Source organism: Crotalus tigris, unplaced genomic scaffold (assembly GCF_016545835.1).
Source record: "Crotalus tigris isolate CLP2741 ecotype Arizona unplaced genomic scaffold, ASM1654583v1 scf7180000018916.1150873, whole genome shotgun sequence".
In the NCBI taxonomy this organism is placed as follows: Eukaryota; Metazoa; Chordata; class Lepidosauria; order Squamata; family Viperidae; genus Crotalus; species Crotalus tigris.
This window is the reverse complement of record NW_024097271.1, coordinates 704780-718354: the sequence shown is the minus strand read 5'-3', so window position 1 is coordinate 718354 and position 13575 is coordinate 704780. Positions and strand designations below refer to the sequence as shown.

Here is a 13575-nt window from a genome sequence, read left to right as displayed (position 1 = left end):
TGGCAGTTCTAAGAAATACATATTTTACACCTACACTATCACCCAAGTCCCAGCCTAGCAGAATAGAAAGCTAATTAAAATCAGAGAAAATGACTACAAATTCTGAGTACCTTTTCCAATTCCTAAAAACAGATTTTCACTTATATTATTTGACTGTTCTAATACATTAGAATGTGAAAAATAAAATGCACTACCCAATCATGACTAAAATACTAAATTCTTGATATCCCTGCTTATTGCTGACTTGGCAGCAGATGACTAGATAACATGTATACCTAACATGCATGCAGCACCAAACTGGGACTAGTAAATTCATAACAAATTCAGCATATGGCTTTCTACCAATATGTTGCCAGATACTAATCAGGACAGGTCCATAGTCATACTGCCAGAGTGATATATTTTCAGCCATTCTTGGCAACTACAGCATGGACACTGAATTTTCTCATGTGGTTCCTTAATTATAATATTACTGGTTATTCAACCAATACTATTTCAGCTTTTTTGTTATAAAAAAAAACAAAATGAGAACATAAGCTAGGGCTTTTGGATAGATCCTGGATTACTACAGTAAAACATGTTCAATAGATTATGGATTAGCATGTCATGTGAGCACGTCTAAGTCCGCAAAGACCCTCTATTCACAGTAGGTGATTTACTCTATTTGTAGAGTAGCAAGAAATATGACAGCAATTTCACTGGCACCGTCTCACTGGTCCTGTCATATTGTGAATATAGGACTGTAGGCATGGGCAATAATGGGCATGCTATGGTATGCCCATATGATACCATGGGTCCATGAGCTGCAATGCTTACCAGTCGGCTTCTGGGTGTATTCAAGGTATTTATTGACACTTACAAAGCTTTTCAGGGCACAGGGCCTGATTACCAGAGGTACTGCTAGCACTGATCATTCCTGTCTGATAAGATCCAACAGAGGGGGTCCTCTCAAACAATATAATTCTACTGGGACTTTGGGACCTGCCTTCTCTATTGCTGTTCTTTGGAATCACATCCAGAGATATTTCCAATAAGCAAGTCTACAACTGTAGAATATATAAATTCAGGCTCAATTCCTTATTTATCACTTACAGAGACTTTTCTTATCTGTGAGGCTATCATGCAAATCCTTTCCAATCTGGTAATATTGTGTTTTTCTTTAGTGATTCTTTTTCATAGGAAACCAATGCAAATCATCTACTATATATGCAATGGCAGAAGAATTATTTCTGGAGCTGCCGAGCATAAAAAAGAAACTAGTGCCTGCCCAGGGACTGTTGGGCCTCAGCTTCTTTTTCCTTTTATGAAAATTAAGTTTTTTCCCTTTAAGAGAACAACTTATGTATGCACATTCAGTATGAACTTTGCTTGCCAAGAAATATTACTACCACAGTGGTGGTTAGCTTCTAAAAATAAGGCTGCAAAAGTTTAAGTAGCCATCAGTGGGCAGAAAATTGATACAGAAAATCTTATGATTGCTTCCCTGCTTCCTCCAGATTTGTGCAGCCCAGATTTGGGAGCCCTAAATTTTAAAACTGAGTTTGCCTTTTGGGCAAAACAGAATTCCAATGTTTTTCATTCAAAAAAAAATTAAGCACTGCCAAATGCATACTTTGATTTATTGACAGAAGAAAGGGTTGAATTCAACATGACTCTGCCCATGAAATGACTCGGAAACAATATATATATTTTCACAATTCCAGCCCAATAAGGCTTGATGGCAAGCTTGGCATAATATCTCACATTTTGTATATTTCCATAGTATTACATTGTGGGAATTATTTGTTGCTTTCCCCTTGCCTTACAATGAACAGTAGTTCCGGCCTCTTGGCGGAATGATTTTGAGATTAGTTATTTTCCTCTATAGCATCAGTGGTCACCATGGAGACTAATGTGTCCAGCAAAGAATGAAAGCTGCAAAGTCTTGCTTGCTTGCTGCTCATTTCTTTTGTTGGCCAATGAAAGCTTGGAACTTTGAGAAATAATACAGAGGGAGTGAAGTATTGGTCTCAAGATTAATTTCTTACTTATAATACCCTGATCTTGAATGAATGTGAATATTCTGCTGTGAATTGCCCTGCAGTTGGAGAAATAATACTGAATTAATTTCAGATATAGTGGTCCTATAGAAGTGGTGAAAATCCAAAATCATTTGAAGATGGAATTAGGGCCTCCAGATGTGATGGAACGCAAAGGAGCATTGACCTTGCGCTCCAATTCAGCATATTATGGGAGACCCACTCTTGTGTATGGCTGGTAAGAAAAAAATATTGTTCACCGGTCTGATGTGGTTTAATACTGTTCTCTCTTTTTGAAAAAACCCCACCAGATATGACTAAGCCACAAAGTGTCATTCATTCTGGCTCTTTTCAATATAAAGCTTAGCAGTTCAGTTAGTAGTAATATTTGAAGTTGGTTTTCTTTTTCCAATTTTTGTGTTTGTTTTTGATTTCAGATTTATCTGAAGACTTTTGACACTTTTTGAGAAGTGCTCTGATATGGGACTTTGCTTAAAATAAAAATGTAATCGGCTTTGCACATATACATGTTTGGGTTTGACTTGTATATTATGTCAATAGTAATATAGATATTAGTAACTTTTAAGATACGCCTTGGTATTACTATTTATGATTTCTTATAATTTAAAGGTTCCAGAACAGGGAGGCTGAACCTAAGGATTATGATATAAATGAAATTAGTTTGGGTTCTAAGAACTTATGTCAGTCTACCTACTGGAGATTTGGAACCATGGATCAAGTAAGATAGCTTATTGTTGACAGCATGTTTGTTTGATATGTTGATGTATCATATTCATATTTATTTATTTTTTATACATATATTACCACAAAGCATAGCCATTCATAGAATACATCTGTGTATTGTTATTAAGTTAATCAATATTGTGTAAATCTTTTAGAGGACTCAAGAAGGATATTAAAATCACTATATTAATTTCATCCAGCACCAATGCTTTCAAGAATAATCCCAAACTTGGATTGTGCAGTTTAATTGATGTTTTATTATAATTTAGTTGCAATGTTTATTTTCAACCATGAAAGGGAGCTCTAGGATGCTTTATTTATAAATAGAAAATAATCAACTCATCCTTAATTAATTCACTAGCCAAAAATTGATGTTATAATAATAAGAATAGAATATATATTTTCATTATATGCACCAATCGATTAAAAAATATTGATTGGGGTGGAAATGCATAAATTGTAAGAGTAAAGCTATATCTCCAGGATCCCAACAGATGTTGTGTTGGTTATTTTTGTGCTGCGTTGGAACTATGTAATCATTCCTTGTTCTAACATTTACTTTTAGAAATGGATAACAACATATCAAGATCATCTGTCATCTCCCTGTAGCAAAAAAGAATATAAACAACTAGAGATTTGGAAACCTTTGCTGGACGAAGATGGCTTTCACACAATTGTTGTTGACAGGTATTTCTGATATTTTTGCATCGATAATAATTTAAATAATATTGACTATCATATAAAATGTATCATGAATATCTTTTTGTCCCCTTATTTCTTTCTACCTTGTATTTGTTTTTAAAAACATTGGGAGCAATTAATCCTTTATTTCAGGAATTACTCCATCTAATCTTTGATATATTTTACAGTTCATTAATGTTCACAAAGCATTAAATAAAAAGAGAAAACAGAAACTGATTTTAAACATAATATTTATCTGAAAACTACAAAGTTAATGTAATGATTTTTTTTTATGTTTAAAGAGTTTGACACAATTCAGGGCAGGGCAGCAATGCAATGTAGAGCAAAGAAACAAACAAACAAAAAATCACATGATTTATATAAATGACATACTAAGGTTGTAGTCCCCTACACCTTTTTCTTTGTAAAGTCCATTGAACTGATTTTAACTTAAGACTGCCTGCCCATTCGCCCATCCAGCATTGCCAATTGGATCTAAAATAAAGCTTGCATTTTCTTTTAATTTTTCTTTCAATCTGAAAGTTGTCTCTCTTTGTTTCCTCCTCAGGGATACAGGGCTACCTGAAACAGGTTTTGGTGCTGTGTTACCACGTCACCCACTTGAGAAGTTTAAAATGTTTGTATATACATATATGCTAATTATTTTAGTTTTACTATGAAGTTCAGATTTTGTTGTGCCTTCATGTTGATGCTTATTGAGACCTGTAACATGATCAAAGTTCCTATATTTGTACCTCATAACATTATCTCGATACTTAAAAGTATCTGATAATTTTATTCTTGGCATTACCAGAACATTTAAACCTCCATTTCAGTTATTTCAGTGTTTCTCTTTTGTACTAGAAATCTAATAATTTATCAGTTTATTTTCATTTAAATGAATGAAACTGGTTTCTTATGATTTCTAATTGACCTCTTTGTCCTCAATACAATACCCTAACAATTTCACAGACCTTTGAAAATTCTGTCCTTAGGGAGTTCTGCCTACGACAGGGATTTGTACTCCATAATCATCATGCTGTAAACTCAAGTTTCCTATGCCTCTGGTTGAACTTACTTGCAAATACATTCACTGTTTTGGAGAAAGTTGGGAAGAAATGGAAAAACAGATTGGAAATAAAGATAAAATTCTTTGATTTTTCCCACAGCTTTCTGGGGAGGTTTCCATGTGCTGGGCTGCTTGCTTGCAACTCCTCCACCTAGCAAAAACCACTACTGGGATGTTTGGCTTTTTAAACAAGAGCAGTCTCCAGTTTGCAGCTGATAAAGTTGCGGGAATGCCGAAGGCACTTTCTTCTACAAACTCAGGGCTTCCCTTGATTTGGTCTTTTTCCTCATATTAGAAGAAACCCTTGATCCGTTCTGAGCCTGCTGTTCCAAAGAACATAGGACAGTTGATAGAAGCAGAGCTGAAATTTATTTGAGAGCATGACAGTCATAGTAATTGAAGGGGGCCATGAATCTTAGCTTTAGAGAGGTTACTTTTATACGGAGGTCCTTCTATTGTTTTTAGACAGTTTGTGGGCTCAGCCACCTTCTAGGGCAGGGGTAGGCAACCTTGGCTCTTTTATGACTTGTGGACTTCAACTCCCAGAATTCCTGAGCCAGCATGGCTCAGCATGGAAACCTCTCCCTTTCCCCTCAACATGGCTGGCTCAGGAATTCTGGGAGTTGAAGTCCACGAGTCATAAAAGAGCCAAGGTTGCCTACCCCTGTTCTAGGGATTACTGGAAAGCACCCTTGGCCCAGTCTGGTAGTGAGGAAATGCAGCTTAGCTCTCTGTGGAGTTTTTCAATCTTTTATCTTTGGTGAGTCCAGAGGGTGACCTTGGGGTAAAGAATTTGTGTGAGGAAATTTACTACTGAAATGAAGAACTACAAATATCTTGAGGGGATTTTATTATTTTCTTATTTAGCCAATTTCAGCTATGTTAAGACATGCTTTGCTTTCAGCCTAGGTGTCAAAAGGCTTAAGCTTTTGTTTTTATTGTCAGAGTTTATTAGGAGAGGACAGGAAGGAAAGAAAGAGTCAAGATGATATGGAGTAGTTTTGGCCTTCCTACACCTGTTTTTAAATTAGGTGAAAACAGAAATGTATAAGAGTTTTAATTGTCTAGGAATTTTCTGCTTGCACATTGTTTCAAAACAATGAAGGTGTTGAAAGCTATAGATTACCAACAGCACAATGACTAATTTACTATTATATAACATGGGAAACCAAATAGGCAGTATAAGAACTCTTGAAACAATTCTAAGGAATTAAGTACTTTTCCATTTTTTAAAATGAGCTCTGAAAATAAGAGTAGATCCCATTGGTACTATATTAATCCACAGATATAATCTACAGAAATATATCATGTGTTATGGTATTAAAGGTCACTATATATAAGGGAATTAATTGGATTGCACTTCTGTCCTGTTATTACCTGGGCTTGAAATCAGGCTGAAACAGAAAAATCATTTTCTAAGGATGCTTAAAGTTGGTCAGCCTAACTTTTCAGCAATGTTCAGAGTATACAGTATTGTCCCCAAAAGTAGAACTACCAGAAATCTGGTGCAGAAATCTAGGTAACCACCAGATGGCAGCAATCTTTATTGCAATCTAGTAATTCTCTGGATTTTTTAAACTCCAGATTTCCTAGCAGTAGGGGGGGGGGGAGATAACTAGATGGGCTGCTGGAGCACAGAATGCATCCCCAGCATTATCAACATCACTGATATTATTCTGTGCAGATAGTGAGTAATGTTTGTACATTGAACTGAATTGTTGACCAGTATTGTTTCCACAGAAATATGATATAATATATTTGCTCTACAAAGAATAATAAACAGATCAGAGAAAGAAAAGGAAGAGGAAGCTAAGTGCAGCTGCCATAAGCTCCCTTCTTAGTTCCTAAAAACTAGATTTTATTTTGCTTGCAAGAGATGGATCATCTGCCTTGACTGTAACTTGGAAATTGTTCCAAAACTTAGTCATAGGCTTGGAACGGAAACTTAAGTGAGGTAATTTTTCAAAGAAAAGGTGGTACAAAATGATCTTATTACAAGATGATAAGGGTATGTTTTGTTTTTATGTATTGACATGGTCTCTTGCAAAACATGTACTAGTAACCACCACAGGGCCTAACTAGGAATGACGTGAGAAGACACATTTATTATACTCAGGCTTTCTTCTTTTGAGAGTATGCGAAAAAAAATGAGTAAAAAGAGATGAGATGGAAACTTGTCTGCCTCTTATTCCATCAGAGCTATGAAAAATTTAAACATATCTCAATCCAACTCCACCTTTGGATTGTGATAATTGTCCTAAAATTCTGAAGACACAATTTAACCTTGTCTAATTGCTTGGGACATTAGGACATTTATTCTGTTTGCTTGTAAGCCCTAGTGAGAACTTTTGAGGCTGAAGATACAGACCTATTTAACTCAATGTAAACAGTGAGACTTCCCATATGTATGTAATTCTCCTCTTCAGAAACATTCGCAACCATCCAAGAATACTCCCACCTGTCATTGTGTTTAATATATTAATTAATCAAATAGATATTTGAAAATATTTATGTCTTATATGTTCAGATCCTATAGCACAGGGGTCCCCAAACTTTCTGTGTTGGCAGCCGATGGGAAAGGGACGGGCAGGTACCTTTATGCATGCAAATGTGGCTGCACATGCATGCAAGCAAACAGGACCATGAGCATGCATGCTCCACAAATGGGGCTGCTAGCACCAGCATGTGATGCATGGCTCAACTAGCGCCAGCGCGGTGGCTCGGCTAGCACCGGCGCATGGCTCGCGGCTTGGCTAGTGCCGGCGTGAAGCTCACATCTCGTGGCTTGGCTAGCACCAGCGCAAGACTCGTGGCTCAGCTAGCACTGGCGAGAGGCTTGTGGCTTGGTTAGCACCGTGAGAAGCTCATAGGTCAGCTAGCGCCAGTGAGAGGCTCGCGGCTTGGCTAGCATCAGTGCAAGAGGGAGTGAGTGCACGCACATTAGTCTGCGCCCTGACTACCCACTCAGGTGGACTGGTGGCCAAGAAGTCACAGCCTGGTAGTGGGCCACGGCCCATAGGCTGGGGATCTCTGCTATAGCATGTTTCCTCCTAAAAAAGAAAGAATGAAAGAAAAACTGACCTCTGCAGAAATAATTTATAACAGGGAAATATAATAGTGGCTAGAGAATATTTTAATTGCTTTGTATACACTTTTAATTAAAAAGTTTTTATTTTCCATTTATTCATACAAAATACAATTAAATTCCTAACCATTGGTACCGCCTGCCCATTCCCCCCAGGCTGCGTCCACCCTCTCTAATCCTTCCCCACGTCCCTCCTCTTTCTCTCCTCCCCTCCTACTCTCTTCCCCTCCCCTTCTCCTCTAACCATCCTACTTCCTCCCTACTCCTTCCTCCCCTCTCATCCCTCTCACACACATGAACGCAGCATAGGGGAAATGCCCAAGCGTTTACCATGACTATATTATCATTACTTTGTATACACTTGAGAAAAATTCCTTTGGTTTTGATTTTGAAGAGACAGACTACCTATATCTTCAATTATATTTAATGAGCTTGTAAATATAGTTAGAAAAATACTGTGGAGCTAGTCTTACTACATGGTTTATGTTTTACAGGTTTATGGATACAACATACCGAATAGACTATGTTCCACCATATGACTATATGCCATATGTAAGTATATGGGAACAGGAAAAATATGGGAAAATAAAGCGTATGGAACGTTATGCATAACAGGATTTTATTAAGCAGCTTCTACTAGGCGACTATTATGACAATTGCCCCTAAGATCTCAGTTGGAGCTCTATAATTTAGCAGATTTTACTTTGAAAACAGTTAAGCAATGTCCAAAATCTGTAGTACAGTATTTGAGCTGGCTTATCTTATAGGTGTGTTAGCAGTGTTACCCTGCACCCTGCTAAGTTTTCCAATATTGTACAATATATATATATATATATATATATATATATATATATATATATATATATATATATATATATAATTAATAACACGAAAAATATGAACCCTGGGAATATTCATATCCAAAATAAAATGAACACCAAGGTATTGATTAAAACTATAAAAGTTTAATTTAAAAACACCAAGCTTTCGCCGTCACCTGCCGGCATCATCAGGGCTGGACCGCCAGGGTGTGGGAGAGTCATTTTATAGGCAGGCCGGAGTCTGCACTCGGCTCCACGATTTCGTCACCGGACCCAATTGGTTAAATTGTGCTCCGGTGGTTCGTTTCTTTCTGTCCTTCCTAGCTGCGTGTGTATCTTCATCTACCTTCTTTTCTTTGGATTCTAAGGCAGGTGATGTAAACCCCTTTTCTCTTCGATTGTCTCTATCCCTCAATCCATTCCCCCTTTCGGGTTCTAGTGGTAGTTTGCATTTGTCCTTTTCCTTTCTCCAATCACGCTTCACCCAGTCACTTTCTCTATGAGTATCTTTCTTTTCATCCTTAATGCCCCTCCCTCGTGCCCAACTGTCATTAGAATGGTTGTGCACAATGTTCCAGACTGGCTGGGGTGGCTCAATGGATTGTTTTTCTATGGGGGTGATCTCATGGTTATAATTATCTTTGGCCATCACACCCTTCCCTTCCTTTTTATCCTCTGTGCTCCCATCGCGTATACCACCATCCGAGGTCTTGATCTGGGGGGGGGGTGGAGTTGCGATCTTCCTGAGCGTCACAACGCTCCTTCCCTATGGGGAAGACCTACATACAAACACCCGCGAAAACCTCAGAAAACATATATATATATATATATATATATATATATATATATATATGTATGTATGTATGTATGTATGTATGTATGTATATATGCTGTTTGCTACAAAAATGAATAAATTTGCATTATTATCTTCACAATCAAAGTATGATTTTAGAAGGAAAAATATACAGCAGCCAGAATACCTGTGCTTCTCCTTCCCATGCTGTAAAGAAGGCTTAGGTACAACAAACACCATGGCAGTATTTGGAGAAAAAAAAATGAAAAAAAGAGCTGAAAATAAAGAAGAATGACAAAAAGAAAAGTAAAGAACCCAACTAAAAGAGAAGACTGTAGAGGAGAGTGTTAGTAATGGAAATGAGGCAGCTGCAGGGAAGAATAACAGCTGTAGCATAAGCACCCTTTAGAGCAGTGTTTCTCTCAGCCATGGCAACTTTAAGACATGTGGATTTCAATTTCCAGAATTCTGGAAGTTGGTCCACATGTCTTAAAGTTGCCGTGGTTGAGAGAAACACTGCTTTAGAGATATCAGGAAACCTAGGTGCTGGAAGACTGGGACCAGCGGCAGAGTGCCCTAAAACATGGGAAACAGCACAGCAGCATCAGAAGCATCCCCATCATTCCCCCAGCCTTAAAATCCCAGAGGGGACCAGCATTTATGGTCAAAACAACTTCAGGGAGTGAATCTGAGGAACTGGAAGCTGGAATAATCCAAATTCTCCTATCACCCAACAAGCCACATAAGTGACGTGTCAGGGATAGGCTTGAACAGTGCTTTTTTTCTAAAAAAAAAAAAAGAAGGTGCCGGAACTCACACATGTCATACAACCCGTCTTACCTACTCCATAAGGTTCCATCCCAAAAAGGTGCTGGAACTCCATTCTGGGCACTCTATGAGAAAAAAAGCCGTGGGCCTGAAGAAGAAAAGCGTTAATGAAAAATCAAAGTAGAAATAGCTGACAGAACTATAGAAACTATATAGGTATAGGACATAGAACTCTGGGCTCTACTAGAAACCACTGATAAGCTATGTATATGACTATAAATGATAGATAAGGTAGAATGTAAGCTAGAACAGGGCTATTAAACTGCTGGCCCACGGGCCGGATGCGTCATGGTGAAACCGCACCCACCCCATTGCTGGCAATGGAAAAAAAGTCGTGCTATGTCATGACATGTCATGTGGACTTAGCAAGTTTGACACCCCTGAGCTAGAAGATAGAAGATGAAAACAAGAAAACAAAATAGTAACATAGAAATAAAAGACTAAAGGTTATCTTTTGCTGTTAACAATCTCTGGTTTGCATTATTTTCTAGTACATTTGTAAAAGAATGCATTTCCATGTCTCTGGTTTATCGCAAAATCAAACCTATGACAGTGGTTCTTATTTCGATTACAAAATTGCATTGTGTTCTTTATTGGCATCTACTTTTATGATTCTGAAAAAAGTTAATTATATAATAAAACTCCTACAAATGAAAACATCCAGAGAACATTGTTATGTTTCTCTGTCTGTGTATATGTGATTTATTTTTTTAAAAAAAGAACATTTCAGATTGCACAAAGCCAATAAATGAAGAGGGACGCATGTTGTTGCGTAATGATTCAGACTGGATTCCTTGTTTTAAAAAAATAAATTAGGAATCTAACAAAATAAGAATTGTGACCATACTTTTTGTAACCATGGCAGTCCCCAAAAGAAAAATATATCTTCATCTATTCTGATGGAATATCTTTCTTTCTCTCACACATGGTCATCACTGGATCATTTTGTTCGTATTAAAAACAGGAATATTAGCTTCCACCAGCTATAAATGTGTTTCTTTTAAGTTAGTTTATAAAAAGTATTTCTCATATTTTGCTTTCTTGAAATTTCTTTAGTAGTCTGTTGGCTGGGCAGCCTCCCTCTTTTTCCAACCATATCTAATTTACAATTTCACAGTTTCTGTTCCCACACATCCTTATTTCTTATTATGTATTTTTCATTTTAGTTTACCTCAGGAGTGTCCAATTTTGGTAACTTAAAGACCTGTGGACTTTAACTTCCAGAATTCCCAGCAAAGCTGGCTGGGGAATTCTGGAGTTGAAGTCCACAAGTTTTCCAGTTGCGAAGATTGGATACCCTTGCTTTATCTACTTTCTCCCAAGTTTCCTAGGCATTAGATACCTGGCTTCTTTGAACTTAATGCCTCCTGGATATACTTCCATATTGCCTCCCAGCCATTAACTTGTATTCTCTTTTATTAACCAAGCCTTTCTCCTCATCCCTTCTAGCCAAAGAAAAATAACTCATCAATACCTAAGCTTTTTGCAATATTTTTTTTGCAAAAACCTGCTTTTTTCATGAATTGTGAAACATTACAGCTGACTCTTCTTGTTTTGTAACTGGTCTGGTTTTATTTAATTAATGAAGTTTGGAAGGCTGCTGAACTCCAAAGTGAGTCTGAGCAACTTACATAATAAAAAAGAGATAAAAAATTAAAAAGAAACTGCAAAAAAAGAAAATGATGTATGCTCAGACAAAATCACCATGTTTTAGTAAATGATAGTACATAATATATCTTAATGTTACAGATAATCCTCATTTAATGACCATTCTTTTAGCAAGTGTCCTAAGTTATGCCGAGGCTAGCTGGTCCTCACATTTAATGACTGTTGCAGCATTGCCCCAGTCATATGATTGTGATCTAGGCACTTGGCAACCGGCTTGCCCTCACCACATTTGCGATGTCTTGAAGTCACGTGATTGCCGTTTGTGACCTTCCCAATCAGCTTCTGAGAAGCAAAGTCAATGGGGAAGATGGCAAGAATCATGGTCATCTGATGTCTAAAAATGTCATAAAATTGGGTGTGGTCACGTGATGCCTCTCTTAATGACTGCACCACAGTGATTGATTTTCATTTTCTGGTTTCTACAGTGGTCATAAGTCAAGAACTATCTGCAGATACAGCCATGACTGAGAGAATCCTATATTTTTCATCGATAGCAAATATTTTACCAGTTTTGAAAACAGGATTGTATTATGTAATACTACAATCAGTTCTTTTAGAGTTAGACATTGAAAATTAGAGATGAATACAGATTTGCTGTTTTGGAAAATCTGTTTACAAATGTTACCACTCACACAGTTTTTCCACGCACATTTTTTAATCTGAGAAATGTAAATAATCAAAATGTTATAGGAAGAGAAATGTATTAGCTGATTAAACTTATTTTTGGTATTAGTAGTGCCAATGTTAAAGTTTGCTCCTCAAAACTTTCTTTTGAGTAATAATATACATAAATACCTTCCTTTTTAGGTTGCACCTGATACGAGCGGGTACTCTGTAGTACATAGGAAATGTCATTCCCAGTTTACTGACACAGCAGATTACAGGAGACATGGAATCAACACATGGCAGGATGAAAGTGGAGTTTATGCTAATGCAGATCTAAAGCAGAAAGTATTTCCTGCAACTAATCCTATACCAATAAATGTGGAAGAAGCTGATTCTTAAGCATTAGTAGTGATGCTACAAATTAAAGGGTATTCATATATACTAATGTTTGTCAGTAGACTTATTCCTTTCAACAGCCTTGCAGCTTATATAATATTGAGTTAGAAGACAAGGGGGAATAAATTTGTACAATGGAATCTTAAATTAGAACTGCGAGAACTTTTGATTGCAACTTCATTTTAAAAATAATGCAAATACCAACTGTTGAGTCCTTGGCGGGAAGCAGACACGAGAAGCAGTTGAAGTTCTCAGTTTTCTTTATTCTGCGTTCAGCTTACAAGTAGATGGCTTCAGCAGCTCCCAAAACCTCCCAGCTTCTTATATAGACGCTTCCCGGGTAAATGTGATACTTTTCCCGCGCCAGCACCCGCGCATGCGCACGGCGCTGGCAACAGCCTGTCTGGTCCCGGGCAGCTTTGCACCTGCCCGGGACTGCCTGCAAACGCCCGAGCCGTTTGCAAGGCTCGGGACATAACACCCCTTTCCCCCGGGCTAAAACTACTACCAACATATAATCATTTATTTTATGCAGTGTTCTGCTTCTCAGTGCTCCTATCGTTACCTGGCTTTTGTTTAGCCAGCAATGTTATGTAATCCTCTAAGTATTTAGGAGACTTCTTTGCTCTCTGTGACCTTCTCAGCTCTGGGTTACTAGCATGAGTTCCCTGACTGGAGGGAGATGTGAGCCTGTTCTCCTTATTTTGCCTTGGTGCCTTCCAAGGACTGTGCCCCGATGCCTGGCCTGCTTGCTTGCCCACCGGGCTCGTCAGGCCAGGGCTTCTGTCACTTTGTGACCTGGTTGACCTGCCTAGCTGTAGACCCTCGGGCCCCTTGAAGTGATAGCCACTGCTGGGCGTCTCTGT

General features: G+C 37.8%; 1 protein-coding gene across 1 annotated transcript; it reads left to right on the top strand.

Annotated features, from left to right (window-relative positions):
- The first annotated feature begins 1886 nt into the window (after nucleotides 1-1886).
- On the top strand, nucleotides 1887-12798 carry CUNH9orf135 (chromosome unknown C9orf135 homolog). Its single transcript, XM_039357404.1, has 6 exons — nucleotides 1887-2256; nucleotides 2649-2757; nucleotides 3328-3449; nucleotides 4012-4080; nucleotides 8092-8149; nucleotides 12515-12798. Exons 1-6 carry the CDS (start codon nucleotides 2159-2161, stop codon nucleotides 12710-12712), a joined length of 654 nt encoding a protein of 217 aa, XP_039213338.1. The 5' UTR covers nucleotides 1887-2158; the 3' UTR covers nucleotides 12713-12798.
- Nucleotides 12799-13575: the final 777 nt, after the last annotated feature.

Coding starts and splice junctions, on each gene's coding strand:
- CUNH9orf135 (XM_039357404.1), top strand. CDS start 2,159: ATGGAATTAGGGCCTCCAGATGTGATGGAACGCAAAGGAGCATTGACC. Junction 2,257..2,648: donor CCCACTCTTGTGTATGGCTG/GTAAGAAAAAAA, acceptor TATAATTTAAAG/GTTCCAGAACAGGGAGGCTG. Junction 4,081..8,091: donor CCACTTGAGAAGTTTAAAAT/GTTTGTATATAC, acceptor TATGTTTTACAG/GTTTATGGATACAACATACC.